At 32.7% G+C, this 19,336-nt stretch overlaps 1 protein-coding gene across 1 annotated transcript; it reads right to left on the bottom strand.

Annotated features, from left to right (window-relative positions):
• Window positions 1-16,200: 16,200 nt before the first annotated feature.
• LOC137813535 (putative RING-H2 finger protein ATL12) lies at window positions 16,201-17,657 on the bottom strand. Its single transcript, XM_068615857.2, has one exon. It carries the CDS (start codon window positions 17,551-17,553, stop codon window positions 16,330-16,332), a length of 1,224 nt encoding a protein of 407 aa, XP_068471958.1. The 5' UTR covers window positions 17,554-17,657; the 3' UTR covers window positions 16,201-16,329.
• Window positions 17,658-19,336: the final 1,679 nt, after the last annotated feature.

A 19,336-nucleotide genomic window follows, 5' to 3' on the forward strand; every position in this document is an offset into this window, starting at 1 on the left:
TTACAAATAAATTATCTTGCTTGTGATTTTGTACAGTTCAATTTGTTCGCGTAGAAATATGATCTTACTTAATCCCATATCAATTAAACTATTTAAAAAACCATCACATGAACAAAATTGGATTCTTTTACTTTCTTAATTTTGGTGGTAGAACTTAGATTCATTTTTTGTTGTTGTTACCAATTATCTATTGAACAATTTTAGTAACAACTAGATTAAATTCCTTTCCGTATTTTTTTTTATTAAATATGGTTCTACTTTATATAAAATAACCAGTTCTATATTTTATTATTGTTATTTTTTTTAATTCTATTAAAATTTAAAATTATTAATTTTAGTTCTTATAAAAATGTGTGAATTTTAATTTAATCTTTATACTTTATTTATTTTTCGTCTTTGAAAATTTCAAGTCACTGTTTTGTAATTTTTAATATTATCCCATAATACTAGGATTTACTTGAAATTGAAACTTGACATTTTGATAAACCTATAGGCAATTAATTAATTTCATATAGTACTATGAAACAAAAGTAATAATTTTTCATTTTAGAAAAATTAAAAATTAAATATAAAGTTTTATAGGATTAAAACCAAAATTTACTCATTTTATTATATAAGACTAAAAAAGATATTTAATCTTTTTTTTTATTTAAACGTATTTAATATATATATATATATATATATATATATATATATATATATTTTGCTACATGAGAAAGTAGTCTTTTCGTAACACATTTTTTTAATTCATCTTTTAGCGTTCCCACTTCTTTAATACTAAAAAATTATGAGCAAATTAAAAAAGTATTTAATAATTTGTTTGGCTACATAAAAAAGTATTATTTTCGTAACACAATTTTTTAATTCATCTTTTAGCGTTCTCGCTTCTTTAATACTAAAAAATTATGAGCAAATAACACAAACACATGCCTCGACACAATCTCATGTAAAGAGAAAAAAGAATCAATGTTACTCTACTTGGAAATACTTTTATTGTTTGAAAAGTTCATACTATTTACGTTTTTTCTTCCTATAGACTAGAATCTCAAATACTCTTAATAATATTAACAATAAAAACCACGTAATAGTTTTTAAAATATATGAAAATACACATAGGGCAATTATAATCTGTAAAAGTTTGGATACCATAAACCGACACTGGTTGTGCCTTTGAAATATTTTAGGATTTGTTTGACAACTTTGAAGTGAGATTCTTTTGGATTTGATTGAAATGTCACACATAGGCAAACAATAAACATGATGTCAGGCTTGCTAGCAATGAGATATAGCAAAGATCCAATCAATTCTCTAAATTTTGTTTGATCCACTACTTTTCCAAGCAAGTCTGCATCCAGTAGCAACTTATTTATATTGTTGTGGATGCCTCTTTGCAGTTTTTCATCTCAAACTTCTTGAGAATCTCCCTGCAGTACTTAGTTTGACTTAGGAAAATGTCATTCTTTAATTGCTTGACCTGCAGCCTTAAGAAGAATTATAACTCCCCCATCATGGACATTTAAAATTCTGCCTACATAGTCATAACAAATTCCTCACATAGGCAATCGTTAGTAGCCCCAAAGATGATATCATCAACATAAATTTGGACTAATGGCAGATTTAGACTTTTTAATAAAAAGAGTTTTATCAATTTTTCCTCTCAGAAAATTGCTAATCCTCTCATACCACTTGTCTTGGGGCTTGCTTTAGTCAATATAGTGCCTTTTTCAACTTGTACACATGATTAGAATGTTGGTGATTTTCAAAGCCGGGAGGTTGGTGTTGGGTTTATTAGTGTTTAAGTTCAAGAGGGGGGGGGGGGTATTAAAATAGATTTAATTTTCTGATTACACATGCACTTCTAGAAACTTAAACAGATTGATTTTAGAATCAATGGATTTAATTTTCAACTTTACAAAAAATAGATCATGTGCAATTCAATCAGTAACCACAACAGGAGTAGTTATAAAGATTCTAAACCAAGAATTCCAACTTCAAATCTTTAAATTCTGTATTGAAATGAAACTAAATCCAGAAAACAATTATTTAGATGATCTTATTACTTGGTTTATCCTGTTAGTATTCACAGATTCAGTGATCTTTAAGCAAACAAGAAACTTTCCAGAATCTTGATGAACAATATTCAAATAAGCCCAAATATGAAAAATAAAAAATTCAAATTAAAATCAACAGATTGATTTTATCACAGTATATCAGATTCTCCATAATTGCATGTAGAGATTAAAAGAGAGAGGGCACACACAATTTTATATTGGTTCACTCAACAGGAGCTACATCCATATTCACCTTACCTCAAGGTGAATTCCACTAAAACAAATTAATCTTTTACAAAACCTTATTGATTCCTGAACCCTCCAAGAACAAAGAACACAATGCTGAAAAACTCTATTTCAGCAGCACCCACACTTCAAGAAACCCTATCAAGAAGTGCAATTACAAACACCCTTACAAAAGAAAGTTATAGGAATGAAAACACTTGAATTGCAGATGCAAGAAACCAAAACAGAACTAACTTTCTGCAACACCACTGTGACAAAACCTAGAATCTCAAACCAAGAGTTGCTAGCACAAGAACACTTGTAGTCTTTTAGAGAAGCTTTCAAAAACCAAAAAGAATTTCAAACTATCACTGTAAGCACTTAAATTGTATTCAAAAAGGTAATTTCTAAGTGTCATCTGATATGAGAAAACTTTGTAGGATACCCTTGTGCTTGAGCTCATCACCTTGGTTCTGAGATATGAGGTAGATAATAGTGCAAAAGGCATATTTAAACAACCTCTAATCTACAAGAAACCATGAATTACTATACAACAATCTTCAAAATGATTTGCTTCATCAAACACACTCTTTGCCAAGATATGAAGAGTCTCCGGTCTTCAACAGTTGGGAGACATAAACTTCTTCATTGATGAATCCATTGAGAAATGAACTCTTCACATCCATTTGAAAAAGTTTAAAGTCACTCATACAAACAAATCCAAGCAATAATTCACATCTTCTAATCTAGCCACACGAGCAAATTTTTCATCATAATCAATGCCTTCTTCTTGATTATACCCTTTTGGCAACCAACCTAGCTTTGTTTCTAGTTATTACTTCAGATTTATCCAACTTATTTCTAAACACCCACTTAGTTCTAATGACATTCATGCAATCAGATTTAGGAACAAAAAACCACACATTATTTCTAGTGAATTGATTCAGTTCATCATGCATGGCAACAACCCAATTTTCATCTTTAAGAGCATCACAAATGGTTTTAGGTTTAATTTGAAAGATAAAAGCCATGTGTTTGCAGAAATTTGAGATAGAGTTTTGAGTGGAAACTCCCTTATCAATTTGTCCAATGATATTTTCCATAGAAAGGTCTCTTGGAATTCTCCATTCTTTGGGAAGATCATCCTGATACATAATTTCAATAGGTTGTTTTGCATTTCAACAGGTTGTTTTTCTGGACAGGGCTCCAACTTCTGCAGAATTGTGTTATGATCATCTTCTTCTGGATATTTCTTCATAGAGTCTTGTTCTGTATGGTTAGCTTCATAAAAAACAACATGAATGGACTCTTCCACCGTCATTAATATTTTGTTATACACTCTATAAGCATGGCGACTTAAGGAATAACCAAGAAATTCGTTTCCATTATTTAGAATATAACATTTGTAGCCAAACACTTTTAGATGACTAATGTTGGGTTTTCTCCCATTAAACAGTTCATAAGGGATTTTCTTCAAAATTGGTCTAATGAGGACCTTATTCATTACATAGCAAGTTGTTATAACAGCATAAGCCCAAAAATATTTTAGCAATGAAGACTCATTCAAAATGGTTCTAGCAAGCTCCTCAAGAGACATGTTCTTCCTTTCCACAACCCTATTTTGTTGGGGAATTCTAGGAATGGGAAAATTATGAAAAATACATAGTTTTCACAAAAGCAACTGAATTTTTCATTTTGAAATTCTCCCCCATGATCATTACATATGACCCAAATGCTACTGCAACACTTATTTTGCAATATCTTGACAAACGTTTTAAAGGCAGAAAATGCATCACTCTTGAATTCCAAAAATAGTGTCCATGTGAACTTAATGAATTACAAGTGGATAGTATTTTCCACCAAGACTCATGGTTCTTGAAGGACCAAACAAATTCAACGGGTTTGGAAGTTGAAACTATATTTTTCAGTTTAAAAGAGTTTTTAATTTGCTTCTCCTTTTGACATGTTTCACATATGTGGTCTTTCTCAAACTTGAGTTTGGGTAAATCAACCACTAGAACTTTTAAGATCAACTTCTTTAGATGATGCATGTGGATGTGTGCTATCCTCCTATGCCATAATCATGATTCCTCATGTTTGGTTAGAAGGCAACCTATAGGTGCAGAATGTGAAATATCAAGCAAATAAACATTGTTGATCATTTTCCAATCAATAATACTTCCTGTGATTTGGGCAAGCTTATCTCACAAGTGTTGGGCTTGAAGGTTATTTGATAATGTTTTTCACACAATTGGCTTATGCTGAGGAGACTATGCATTAGACCCTATACAAGTAGCACATCATTGATCACAAAGGTATTCTTGTCTCCAACGGTTCCTCTTCCAAGAATTTTTACCTTTATTGTTTCCCTATATGTCACATGACCTTCTTGCTTAAGGAGTAGATTGACAAACTTTTTTTACCCCCTGTCATGTGCTTAGAACAACCATTGTCCAGGTACATATATGTTTATTGGTTGTCAAGGAATCCTACAAGAAACAAGATTAAGGAGCAAGATTTGGTTCCCTTATAAATTTGGGTCCATAGGCATTAACTAGGACATTAGGAACCTAAGAAACTGTAGAAACCCATTTTAAAAGGCCTGTAGGAACAAACAACCACCTTACTCTGCATAATTTAACAGTGTGACCCCTTTTTCATGCAGTAAAAGCAAGTTTTAACTGGTTGTTTCGACAAAACAACATGTTTTTTTTTAAAGGAACTTGAGAAAGGTTTTGAAAAAGGTTTGTTCTTGCTGTTTGGATTAAATCCCAGCCCAGCATTGCCAAAAACACAATTTTGAGAAGCAAGAACAATTTCAAGATTGGATTGACCTTTGGAAAACTTGTCCATAGTTTTTAAAAGATAGTGAAACTTCTTTTGAAGGGAAACACAATTTTCATAAAAGCTTGAATCAACACACTTGCAAGAAGAGTTTTGGTAAATCATTTCCAGGTTTTCAAAATCAGTTTTTGAATGACTCAACTCTTCTTCCAAGGTCTTGACTCAATTTTCCAACCAATTGTTTAACCATTTCAACGGATTTTTCAATAGGGCTAGCCTGTTAGCTTCCTTGTGAGTTTCTTTGAAGGCATCAAGAAGTTGACTATAGTTTTCAAAATTCACAGAAGTGTTAGAACTTACACTGTTGGTTTCTGAATCTTCTTTTGCCATCTAGCACATATTGACTTCTTTATTTTCTTTTGGTGATGAACTTGAGGATGAGTCATCATTGTCTTGCCAAGCTATGTATGTTCTTCTTTCTTTTCCTCTCTTTTCAAACTTCTTGTTAGACCCTTTCTCTTTTCTCTCATTGTTTAGACAATCAGCCTTGATGAAACCCTATTTCCCACATCCAAAACAAGTATAGTTTGTAAAATTAAATTTATTGACTTTCCACTATTGTACCTCTTTGATGGCTGATTTTTATCTTGGTTATTTTTATTCAAGAACTTGTCAAATTTCCTTGTGAGCAAGTTGAAAGTCTCACTATCATTGCATTCACTTAGGTCTTTATCACCCTTTTGTCCAACAACTTTTAAAAGCAATGCTTTTCACATGCTTTTCTTCATTTTCTTAGTCATTAAGTTCGTTCATCTCAAGCTCATGCTGTCTTAGCTTTCCAAACAAGGAGGCAGTGGTCAATGTAGTTAAATCCTTGGATTCTAAAATAGCAGTGATCTTTGGCTGCCAAGATCTATCCAAACATTTGAGAATCTTGATGTTCAACTCCTATCTTTCAAAGATTTTGCCAAGATAGTGATTTACTATGTGAGTAAATCTCTTCTACACATTCGAGATGGTTTCTCCTTTAAGCATCTTGAACATTTCATAATCTTGGATCAAGGCATGCTTCCTTGCCCTCTTCACATTTATTGTGCCTTCATGGGTAACTTCAAGAATGTCTTACATCTCCTTTGCAAATCGACATTGAGAGACCTTGAAAAATTCATCTGAATTCAAAGCATAAGTTATAATGTTCTTAGAAATGCAATCATATTGAGCCTTTTTATTTCAATCTCAATCTATTGGGACTAAGGTTTTTCAATAAAAACATCATCATTTTCAAGCATAGGTATAAAAGGGCCATTTGTGATAGCATCCCAGATTCCTTTATTAATTTATTCAACAAAAAAATTCATTTTTACTTTCCAAAATTGATAGTTCAGTCCACAAAACAAATGTGGTCTGTTTATAAAAGCACCCTCCTCAAAGGGTAGATTTTCAGCCATTTTCAAAAAGAATTTATGATTGAAACTTGAGTAACTTTCAAGAACTCAACTCCTGATGTCAATTGTTAGAATTAGTGGCCTAAAGAAGAGGGGTGGGAGAATTGTTTTCACATGATTTTCGCAAAGTTTCGAAGCAGAGTGAAAAGTTCTGAAAAATCAACTAATTGATTTTCTACTCAACTGGATAAAAGTTCAGTTTTCATGTTCTTTACAAAAATACAACTGGTTGTTTTCTCAAAACAACAAGTTCTTTATATCAACTGAGAAAGAATAATGATTAAAACAATGTAAAAGAGAAGGGATAGAGAGATTCACACAAAGAGATTTATAGTGGTTCACTCTTAACCAAGAGCTACATCCAGTCCTCAACTAACCTGAGAATTCACTAAGTAATCAAATTAAGATTACATACACACACCAAGAGTGATGATCATAAACCCCTCAAGAATACACACCACTCATTGGCAACACCATAGTTTTCAGAAACCCTTTTCTGACACTGTCTTACACCAAATACACAAAATTACAGTGTTCAAAGTGAAGGAAATAGAATACACCTGGACTTTACAAAGTAGAAAAATAGAATTATACAAAAAAACTCAGTCCTACTCCACACACAAGTGATCATCCAAAGATCTTCATTCTTTAAAAACATTTTTGATAAGCTCCCTATCTTAGGATCCTGAAAATATCATAAAAAAGTCTTTATATAGACTCAAGGAAGTGGTTAAAAGCAGTTGGAATCATTTAAAAACAGTTTCAAACACTTAACAAAATTTTGTTATAAAAACAACATATTGTTTTTCAAAACAATAGATTGAAATAAATTTTTTGTTAAGGTTTTCATAAATGAAACCAGTTGTTTTATCGAAATAACTGATTTTTTCAGTTTGACAGTAAAGACAAAACAAGGCAAAATTTTTCCAAATCATTTTAAAAACCACTAAGTGTCAAACAACCAGTTGTTTCAACAATTCAACAGGTTGAAAAACATGTCTTAGCCTTAATACCTTTGAGTAGCAACTTTTGGTTGATTAAAAAAACAATTGACTAAAATTTCTCAGCTTTTAAGAAAATATTTATTTCAAAAGAGATTAAGAGTTAAGTGAACTTGGGTAAATACAAGGTGTGAATTAACAAGTAAAAAACTATTAGACAACACGCACACACATAGCAGCAGGTTCTTCTAGTCTTCCACACAGATTTGGTTGCATCAAAACATCTTATTCAACATGGAATAATGTGATTACTTACTGTATTATCTTTGGACCAACTAACTAACATTTTTACAAATGCTTTGCTTCCACGGTTGTTCAAAGTAAACTTATCCAAGTCGAAGTTAATCAACATCTTCCTACCTCCAACTTGTGGGGGATAAAAGACAAAGAATCCAATAAAAAGGCCACAATACACAATTTGCAGGAGTAGAATTGGGTCAGTGAGCACACTCTCCTATCACGTATCCCTACATTACATATCTAATTTTAAAAAGCTAGAAATCTTTGTTGGGAATGAAGTCAAGACCAATAAGGTTGGGCTGACTAGACACCATGTTTAGTGAGTGGGCTTAATCATTGTACACAGTGAAACGCAGGTGAACATTGTTTTGTGACATCAAGTGGGAGATTGTTAGGTATGAAGCCAAGACCAACTAGGTTGGGCTGATTAGACACCATGTTTAGTGAGTGAGCTTAATCATTGTGTCCCTTTTATAATCTCTATTTAAAGAGATCATAGTACTTGTAATTGGTGTGCAACATGACAGAATGAAAACCTAATAGTTGCCCGGGTGGATGTAGGTTGCAGTTGACGACCGAACCACGTTAAATCTTGTGTCGTTTATTTTTCTGTAGTTGATCGTGATTGTGTGTGTTGCTTCCACCTGTGTTTTTTCCCATCAAGTGGTATCAGAGTTTGGTTCGTTTACACACTAGAGATCCGATCAGCAGAATTAATCGACGAGACATGAAAATTGCGAATGCAGCAGTGTCCCCAAAGCTAGGGTTTCGTAGGGGCGGCAGCGGCATTCCAAAGCTAGGGTTTTGCAGAGGCGGCAGCAACATCCCAAAGCTAGGGTTTCACATGGGCTGCAGTAGTGTCCCAAGGCTAGGGTTTCGTAGAGGCGGCAACATTGTCCCAAAGTTAGGGTTTCGCAAGGGTTGTAGTAGCATCCCAAAGTTAGGGTTTCGCAAAGGCGGCAACAACATCCCAAAGCTAGGGTTTTGCAAGGGCTACAATGACGTCCCAAAGTTAGGGTTTCACAGTGGCCCAGGATTCGCGATAGCCCAGACCTGCGACTCACGGCAGGTGCACGCAGTAGGCGGTGCGACGTGTAGTGGTGTGGGTCGCGACAGGAGTGGTGGTGGCTCGCGACGTTGTGCAGGTGGCTTGCTCGTAGTATGGTCATGTCCAGGCAATGCGACGAAGCGCCAATGCAATGGGGACTGTGACCAGGTCTGTTGGTCAGTGATTTTGGGTGGTGCAATTTTTGTGTTCTTGATTTAAAAAAAAAAGATTGTCAAGATCTGAAATTAGTTGTACCGAGTATCTTGACTAGTCGTTTGAGATGGCAGAAGACGGGAAGTTGAAAAATTTGATGGTACAGATTTTAGTTGGTGCAAAATGCAAATTGAGGATTTGCTAGTTCAGTTACTAAGCACATCAATAAAATGAATTTGATCTTAGCCAGACTTACGTCAATGGGCATTAAGTTCGATGATGAAGTTTAAGCTTTACTATTGTTATTGTCTTTGCCTGACAGTTGGTCCGGAACGGTTACAGTAGTTACCAGTTCAGTGGGATCCGATGGATTCACTTTTGAGAAGATTTGTGATCTCATTCTTGGCGAGGATGTCCGAAGAAGGAGTTCTGGGGAACTATCTAGTGAATCGCTATATGTCATCAGAGGTAAGAAAAATATCAGAGATAGTGGGAGCAAGAACAAAATAAGGAGTCAGTCAAAGACTCGGGATTGCTCAAGTGTAACATTTTGGAACTGTAAAAAGGTGGGGCATTTCAGGAATCAATGCCCAAATGATAAATAAGTCAACATTGCAGAAGGCTTTGCGGACGAGGACCTTCCAGTCTGTTAAGCGGATAACAGTGTGGATTCCAGGGTCATGGATTCTGAAGCATTGCAGAATCTAGTTATTGGAGACTTTGGAAAGGTAAGACTAGCGGACAACAAAACTCTTGACGTTACGGGCATGGGTGACATAGTGTTGAAGACACTAGTTGATTTCTAGACTTTGAAGGATGTCAGAGTTGTTCGAAGCTTGAAGAAAAGTTTAATTTCTGTTACGCAGTTTGACGAATAGGGACATGAAGTGAAGTTCGGAAATTAACAGTGGAAGGTCGTCAAGGGAAATCTTGTCATGGCCCGCAGAAGAAAGAAAGGTTCGCTGTATATGGTCGGATTACCGTCTGAGGGAGTGACCGTCCCAATTCAGAAGATAAACAAAGTTCGATTCACATAATCTCGTGGGCAGAAGAGGGTTGTCTTTACAAGAGAGAAACCCAGAGCCACAAGTCAGATTCAGGATAAACGAGCATGGAAAGGTTCAGGTAGACCAGTCAGAGGTACTTATGGCAGTGGGAGCACGGGTCGTGCTTCAACTGAGGTTCCAAACGACAGTGGGTTAGGAGAACCAGTATTCCAGATGTTGAAACATCTCCAGAAAATTTCTTGTTGAGTATGGAGTATGTTTGTGTTGAATCAAGAGTGATCAAAGGCTTTGAAGAATCCAAATTCAAGTGCTTGATGCAAGGCTGAAGTTGCTGCTGTGTTTAGGATAGGATCTGGGTAGTTTATCTGTGTAATCCACTCTTTGTTGAATCTAAAGCTAAAGTGTTTTTAAATCTTTTAAGATTAAAGTGTTTTTCAAACTAAGTGAAAAACAACCTGTTGTTTTGTCGAAACAACCGATTGTTTTACTCTTAGATGTTTTTAAAAAGGTTGAAAACTGTTTTGGTTGGTTGACTTGCTGTCAAACGAAAACAATCAATTGTTTTGTGTTTTCAATCGATTGTTTGTTTGAAAATCCTAACAGAATTTTGTTTTGTTAGTTGAGTGGGCTTTAAATGATTTTCAACTGAATACGCTCCTATATTAAATGTTTTGACCAATCTTTGAAAGCTATAAATAGTTTGTTTATGTTTTATAACAAACAAGAAAAACAGATTTGAGTTTTTCAGTTGTGAGAGATTGCTTTCAAGTTTTGAACATTCACTTTTCAGCTTTGGTTATCTCAAGAGAGAGTGGAATAGGATTACATCTGTATTGATTTCAGTTTATTATGTAAACAAGTGTAATTCATTCTGAATACTTTGTAATTTCTGGTGTTGTAAGCCAATGAGTGTTGTGTGCTCTTGAGGTTGTCAAGATCAACATTCTTGGTGTGTGTTGTGCCAAAGGAAGTGTGTTTCTTGAAGGGTTCAAGGTCACTTCTTTGGTTGTTTTGTGTGTAATCTGTATTTGATTGCTTAGTGGATTGCCCAGTGGATTCTGGGGACTGGATGTAGCTCTTGGCTTAAGAGTGAACCAGTATAAACTGTTTGTGTATCTCTTTCTTCCCTTAAACTCATTTAAATTTAGTTGTTATTGATTTGCTGGTATAAACAACCGATTGTTTCGAAGAAACAACCGATTGTTTTTTTGGTGCTTTGCTGTTTTGTGCTTTATATCTTGGCTAACTGAATTTCTGATTGAGTTTCATACAAAGGATTTTGTTCTAGCTTAAAAAGTTTTCAAAAACCCCCTTTAAATCTCCAACGACTCCAAAGTTGGTCCCCTTACGGAAAGTCAATCCTACGGGTTCCAACGTTGAGAGTGAGAAATCTTTTCTTTTGTTAATCATTTGTGCTTCCATTTAATAACTTTTCACTCCATAGTTTACTTCAAGTTGTTGATATATTTTATGTCTTTTTTAGCAAAAATCCATGCTTTCTAATTGCGTTCATTTTGTTTTACTTGGGTTTAATTAAAAAAATGTTTAGTTTTTTTTAATTGAGTGCTAGGGTTGGGAATTTTTTAGATTACAAATGGGTTATGAATAGTTGGCTAATTTTATAACTTATGAATGAGTTTGTGATTTTGGAGATATATGGTCTCAATTGATTTTTTTTATTTATTGTTACGGAGTAGGAGACGGGTGATTCCTTTATCTAATGGTTATTTAATATTGTGGTCGTGGAGTTTTTCTCTTCGGTACAGAGTATTTAAAACTGTGTTAGTTTCAATGGGACAAATTTGAAATTGTTTAGTTCATTTGAAACTAAAATATGAGACAAAATATTTTATAATGCAATCTGATGTGGATCTTTATTGTTTTAATTTCTTTAGGCATTTAGCGTTATTCGCCTAACCTTTTAAATGAAGTTTTTATTTTTATTTTTTTCATCTCTTTTGAGTTAAATTAGAACTACTATTTTTTTTTTGAAATATATGTTAATCATAATCATAGTATCATAAACTTAAGAAAATCATTAAATAAAAATTAAAATAATTAGTTATTATTTAACTAAATAAAAGACTACTTTATAAACTAAAAGCTTTATTAATATTTAAATTAATTTGTATTAATAAAATTATAAAATAATTTATAATTTTTTATTAATAATAAAAATCATTTTAGATATCAATAAGTTTTTAGTTTTTAAAATAGTATCTAATTTAGTTAATATAATGACTAATTATTTTTTATTTTTAATTTGATTATTATTTAATAATTTTCTTATAATAATATCTACTTAATATTATATATATAATTTTAGGTTAGAAAATTTACAAATTTAACTTTTTTTTTTTTACTTTTAGGGTTGTTTTAGGTTTTTTCTTGACATAGGTTTGCATTTGCGCAAGAAAAGATCAAGCAGAAAGAAACAAGAATAATATTCTTTTGTTTTCCATTTTGCACTCCTTCCTTTTTGTTTTGATTTGGTTGGCAATGCATGTAGGTGATTTATATCTTCTCCTTCTTAGGCATTGTATATCTAAGTCGATTGTGTTTGATTCCTAAGATTTGAAAGTCTAGTTACGTAGTATTTTTACATATTTTCAGTATATTTTTGACATATTTTCAGTCTATTTGAGGAGTTTTGTATCTTCTTTAGTTTTTATACACTCTATTTATAGTTGTAGAGAAGGGGTAGGAGTGAGTCTTATTTGAGGAAAGTCATATTCCAATTTGGCATAGGTGAGAAATCCTTACATTTTTTTGTGAGAAATTCAAGAAAATCTCATGATAAAACAATGGTTGGATTTGAAGCAAAGGTTTTTAATAAAAAATATAAAAAAAAGCACTTATGCGTCTGACAAAAATTATTTACTAGTGAATTGTGTTATAGTATTTCTAAAAAGGAACCACATATGTCAACTAACCACAAAGTATCACTATCTAAAAACAAAATTATTTCTCTTGTATATTCTTGATGATCAAAGAAGACCATAATATTGGAACATAATGGTAGAAAAGTCTATGCTTTTAAGAGTTGAGAGAAATGAAAACAATGATATTCAGAGAAAATCAACATGGAAGGATCAAAGAAGACCATAATATTGGAACATAATGGTAGAAAAGTCTATGCTTTTAAGAGTTGAGAGAAATGAAAACAATGATATTCAAAGAAAATCAACATGGAAGGATAGTTGGAGTTGGTCCATTAAGAATGAAACCTTTACGCTCTGCTAAAAAAGATTGTTGAGTAGACAGTGTAACAAAAGATCAATAACCATCTACTATTCTACAATGTCTACAAGATTAGTTTTCTTATCTTGTGTGATAATAGTGCTACTATAAATTTGTCTAAAAATCCTACACTACATCCCAGAGCTAAACAAATAAAATAAAAAATCACTTCATAAGAGATCATGTTCAAAAACTGACTCTGGACCTACAATTTGTATACAAAGATGATAGACTAATTGTTATATTTACAAAATCCCCTATTGTGGAAATGTTTAAATGTCTACAAACTTTATTAGGCATGACCTTTATTGAAAAATGATTCACAAAAATGTGTAAAGCATTATATGCTTACATGTCATGCATAAGACGATCTAGGTAAAAATAATTCTAAACATGTCTCAAGAATTAGATGGTCTACACATGTATTAAAATGTTTTAAAAATATTTTAATGTGAAAACTATTTACTAAGATGTGTTTTACATCTAATGACTCTTTTCAATCTCTAACAGAAAAAATTACCATTTTACTTCTCTAATTAAAAAAGTAATCAATTTTTTTAAGAAGATGTTGATAGGGGTTTGTTTGACATATGCATCGTCTATTGGTATCTTTAAAAGAAAATCGTGGAGAAAACTAACCACAAAGGACCCGAATCTATAAAATAGTACTTTTTGTAGATGTTCTTAACTCAAGCAAGAAGACCCTTGTCATGGTACTTCCATAGTTGCTAAGTGTCAATGTTACTTGTTAGAATATTGATTTAGACACTAAAATTAAGTGATTTGGATTGTAAAATCTAGAAAATAGCAATCTTCCCACTTAGAAATGTAATGTGACTGAAATTGCTTAATCTTGTGAGAATTTTGATTGATTTTGAAAATATTTGAAGAAAAATAACAGTTGAACAAAAGTGGCCCAAAAAACAAATGATCCACTAAGCGTTGACATCAAAAAGGCAAAGAAGGCCCAAAAAGAACCACCTCCATGCGCTAAGCGGCCAGAAGTAGTGCTAAACAAAATTACTCAAGAGATGAGCATATTTAAAGAGTACGAAACGTTGAACAATGTAGTGAAGCGTTGAGTGACGTAGTGAAGCATTGAGCACAAGGGAAACCTTGAGGTATAGAAAGGCTTTATGCTGAGCTGAGTGAAATGAATCCCTTCACTCGAAGAAACCTAATTCGCTAAGCAGATTAACATGCACTAAGCAAATTTCAATGGAAGAGGAGTGAAGATGAATAGAAAAGAGGAGGAAGAAAATGAAGCAAAATTTACTTTTCAAATACTAGAATGTATTAAGCTACTAGCTATTTAGGATTTTACTGTATCATATTCATCATAATGAGTAGCTAAATTTCTTTTTGTTGGGATTGAAAGACAACGCATTCATTTGCATTCCTTTTCTTGTATATGTCAATAAATTCATTCCTATTTGATTTGATTTTGTACTTAATGCTTGGTAAGCGAGGAATCACTATTATTTCCTTTAGAATGGGAATGATATTGGGAATAATTTCACTTTTAAAACTAAGTAAAATTAACCAAGGACTTTAACGTCTAAGGAGAGAGTTGTAATAGTTGGCTTTTATTACTCCACCATTAATGCAGAATCAAACTATTGTAACTCAAGGGATTCATTATGGTAGTTTGATTTCTAGATAACCATGATTATGGTATTAACTTTGTTTGACCTTAAGGAACAAAGGAATTGAAGTGTATTGCATTTATAATGATTGAGTGCATATGGGTTGCAAAGTCTATTCAATGCTAACATCTTTTCATATTTGAAGACCTTTATTTGTACACATGATTTTAGTTTTTATCCAACATTACCACTCAACTTATAAATTCTTTGGTTTCAATGTATGCATCTACTACATTGTCTTCTAGTCCCTGTGGATACAACAATCATTTATCAATTATACTACAATTGACTCGGTCCACTTGTCAAGAGGTAGATTAACCACCATCAAGTTTTTGGTGTTGTTGCTAGGGAATTACTAAGAAATTAGTAGTTTGAGCATTTCTTTTTTAAAGTAGTACATATAGTAACATAGCATATAGATTAGTAGAATAGTTATAGAAATTTTCTTTTCAGTTTTTGTTGCATTGACCTTTTCTAAGTTTTGTTGCACTAACATTTTCTAAGTTTATTACGAAGTGGACTTTAAGCCTAACTCAACCCCATAAAACCGGCTCATAATGTGGGATCTCCAACACACTACAAGAAAATCATGAAATAGAAACCAATTTCTAGAGACCAAAATAATTAGTTGCAATAGTAACTAAATTAGAGACCATTTTAAAAACTAAAAAAAAAAATTGGTTTCTAAATTAGTTTCTATTATTGTTAAATAGTTTCTAAATCGGTATCTAATTAGAAACTAAAGTTTTAACTACCAATTATTTAGTTTCTAAATTTGGTAGCAAAAGCCTTGGTTGCTAATTAGATACACATTTAGAAACTATTTAACAATAATAGAAACTAATTTAGAAACCAATTTTTTTTTTTAGTTTTTAAAATGGTATCTAATTTAGTTACTATTGCAACTAATTATTTTGGTCTCTAAAAATTGGTTTCTATTTCATGATTTTCTTATAGTGGAAGTTAGAGGATGAATCGAGAAAACGAGTTCACACGTCGCAACCTAAAAATAATCAACCCAAAATACAAAGTAAAAGTATTCAAATAATAAGATTTGTTATAATATTTTATGTCAAGAAAGTTTTTTTTATAATATTTATTTTATGTATTTTTAGCTCTCATAATTATAAAATTTTATTTTAAACATTTTTATATAAAAAAGATTTTATTTTATGTAAAAAAATTAAAATTAAATATATTTTTAATTCATTTGACACGTGAGAAAAATTGTTAACGTCGCTTGTTTATTAGAATCTATTTGATAACTATGCAAAATAAAAAAATAATTTCACTACAATTTAGTGAAGAACGAAATCCATTTCCGTAAAAAGATTTAGAGGTTAAAAATATAAACCCTTACAAATAATAACCTGTACCCAAATAATTATATAGTTATTCAATCTGATCTTAGTTTATATATCTCCAATTAAGAACACAAAAAGTAAAGTTTACACTTTTTACTGGTTACAAACTTGTCCCAACTCCACGATCAAACATTCGGAGCTAAATGTTTTAGCTCTAAATCTGTTGAGTTTCTTTCTTGTCCTGCAAACCATTGCACTGTTCGCTGAGAAATTGCCAACCAAACCCTTCTCATTCTCTCTTCCCTCTCCTTATTCCCACTTGATGCCTCACCTGGCTCCATTCTATTCTGCTCACATCTTTCTATGAACCTTGGAACATGAGCAATATCAGACATAGATCTCTTCTCAGCTGTATTCAATAATGTCAATGAACTTTCATCCGCATTGAAAATAGAGGAAAGGCTCGAATTTCCGCAAAAAAATTCATTAGAGGGAGAGAATCTTCCTGTTGAAACGTGATGAATCATCTCACTCTTCAATGATAACATGTCCGAAGAGTTGAGATCACTCCACCTGCTTCTTCTAACAACATCAGAGACAACAATTTTGTGATAGAACTTGTGCACGTGTGTCCCATTTGTACCAGAAACCTCTTGGTCAACGAGAAGCTTTTTTCTGCTGCTGCTGCTCAAATTCCAAAACCTGCTTCCGATGTTAAACCTTGATGATGATGATGACCCTTGATGCGAAGGTTCCCTGTGAACAAAGATTTCAAGGTTAGTGTCCTCGGTTAAATTTGAAGGAACTCTTAGGGACCTTGAACTGATTGAGTAGTTGAAGTTCTTGATGTCTAAGGGGTCAATATTATTCCTGCAAAGAGGGCATGTAGCGTGACTTTCAAACCACTTGTCAATGCAATTCATGTGGAAAGCATGTTTGCACTTTGGCAAGAGTCTAAGAATCTCTGTGTCCTCAAACTGTGACAAGCAAACTGTGCAATCCAGGCCTTGTTTGGACCCCTTAAGGGAAGAGAACATGAAAAATGGGAGTGCTTCAATCACTTTTTTGTCTATCCCTGAACTCCTTGATCTTGACTGAGTTAGTGCTTGAAAATTGGGTGAATGAAGGTTCCTTCTGTTGATAAGCTCAAGAGGGGTGGTTCTGCAGAACCTTATATAGACAAGTAAGATAAATGATATAGTGAACAATATTGAGAGGGCCACTATTACAACCATCTTGCTTGGACGAACTGGTTGAGGGAAATCTTGCATGGTATCTGTCTCACTGTATTGTGCTTGAACATTAGAAATGAAAGAAAGACCCATCATGATGAACACTGGTACATGGTTCTTGAAAGGCATGTTCCTGAAAATTGAGATCATGCCACCAGTGATGATGCTCCAATGCATATTTGGAAAATCATTTTTAGAGCTATAGCTATATCTGTATCTGATAAATGCAGACAATGAGAAAGTTTTCAATCTTGGCTTTTAATTAGTTTTACACTCCCCAACAAGGAAGGTTCATCTGTTTGTTGGTTTATGCAATGAACGCATCAACAATTAAATAAGAATATCTTGAAATCAGTGACGACAAAAGGGTACATCATCCTGCAACTGTGACTGGTGGAAAATATAGAAATTTATGTTTAAGAATTAAGTTAAAAATGGACGGATCCCAATATTAATTTCTCTTTTTCAAACTTATTATTTGTTTTTCAATATCTCTTGTTCTTTTTTCCATGCATAAAACCATTTTCTTCTATTTTTTTAAATGTATTTCTCTCTTTTTTTTTACACCAAGAAATAGAGTGTACATTGATAATCATCAAACTAAATATGTATTGTTAGGTAGATTTCTATATCACTCCCACTAATGCATCGTTTACTTTTCTTTTTGAAAGATCCATTTGCATGAGATTCAACTTTTTTTAGTTATCTACTCTATATTGGTCAAGTTGTAAGGTTTGACACCACTTAAAATATACCTTTGTGCCACGTCAAGCCAATTTTTTAGAGGGATGGTTCTTCATGTGTGGGGACGCCTCCACAAACAACCAAAAGGAAGTATAGAAACTTAATCTCAACTCTTTTTTGGTACAAAATTATATTCTCAACAACTATTATGGGTTTGATCATTTCTTGTGGTGTCCGTGAGATCCACCTTCCGAAGAAAAAAAAAATAAACTTTTTTATTACGAAAATTTTATATGTTAATTGATCAAAATCTTCTAATAAATTCTTACCAAATTGCAATATTGTGGTATGGATCGAATGTTCAATATCAGGCTCGACTCCCACGACCGGACCAACCGAATGGTACACGTGCAGGCCGACTGAGAGATTCGATTCATTAACGTTCAATCAAGGTCAGTAAAGTTAAATCATCATTAAGAATTAGATAATACGTCTCTAAGCACGATCTACCTCACCAATCCAGTCCAACAAGGTAAGTCCATTAAATAGCGCACATTCCAAGAAACACCCTTTGCTGATTTGAGCGTTGAAGAACCTTCTGCAGGTACTACCCCCATTCGGCATTCCCCTGGAGTTTTGAGTGATCAAGCAATTGAGACCCAAAAGAGTAGCACAAAGGCTGAAGGAATAGGTGGAAATGTAAATCAGTCGCCCGATAAGAAGGAAGAAGACGAAGCTTCTCAATAGTTATTTAGGTCTCATCTCCCTGATAGGAACACTTATATATACTGATTGTCACTCAACATAATTAAATTAAGAAAAGAACTTAGAAATTCAAAATTACATCCAAAATTAATATAGTTTTTTTTATGTTGTTATATTCAAAATTCTTTAAATTTCAAAACAATATAAATATATATCAATATTCACAAAAAGAAAAATAAAAGAGAAGTTAGAAGATAAAAATACACAAGATACGATTCACTCTCATAAGAATATTATATTCAGTTTTTAATAACCCTAATTAAGCTAATACACTATTTTTCAAGTTTTACCATAACTCTTAAATAAACAAGAAAAACATACAACACTGCATAATCTTGAATTCTACAATAGCTCCTAACCACTTGTGAAACCCTCTCTTGAACACACCTCACCTTGATTATTTTGATCAAAAATAAAAAATTCAGAAGAAATGAAGCAAGATCACCTGAAAAAAATTTAAAAACCAAGAATAAAAAATAAATAATGATTACTTTTAAAGCAAGAATAAAAA

Source organism: Phaseolus vulgaris, chromosome 1, assembly GCF_051622355.1.
Source record: "Phaseolus vulgaris cultivar YP4 chromosome 1, ASM5162235v1, whole genome shotgun sequence".
NCBI lineage: Eukaryota > Viridiplantae > Streptophyta > Magnoliopsida > Fabales > Fabaceae > Phaseolus > Phaseolus vulgaris.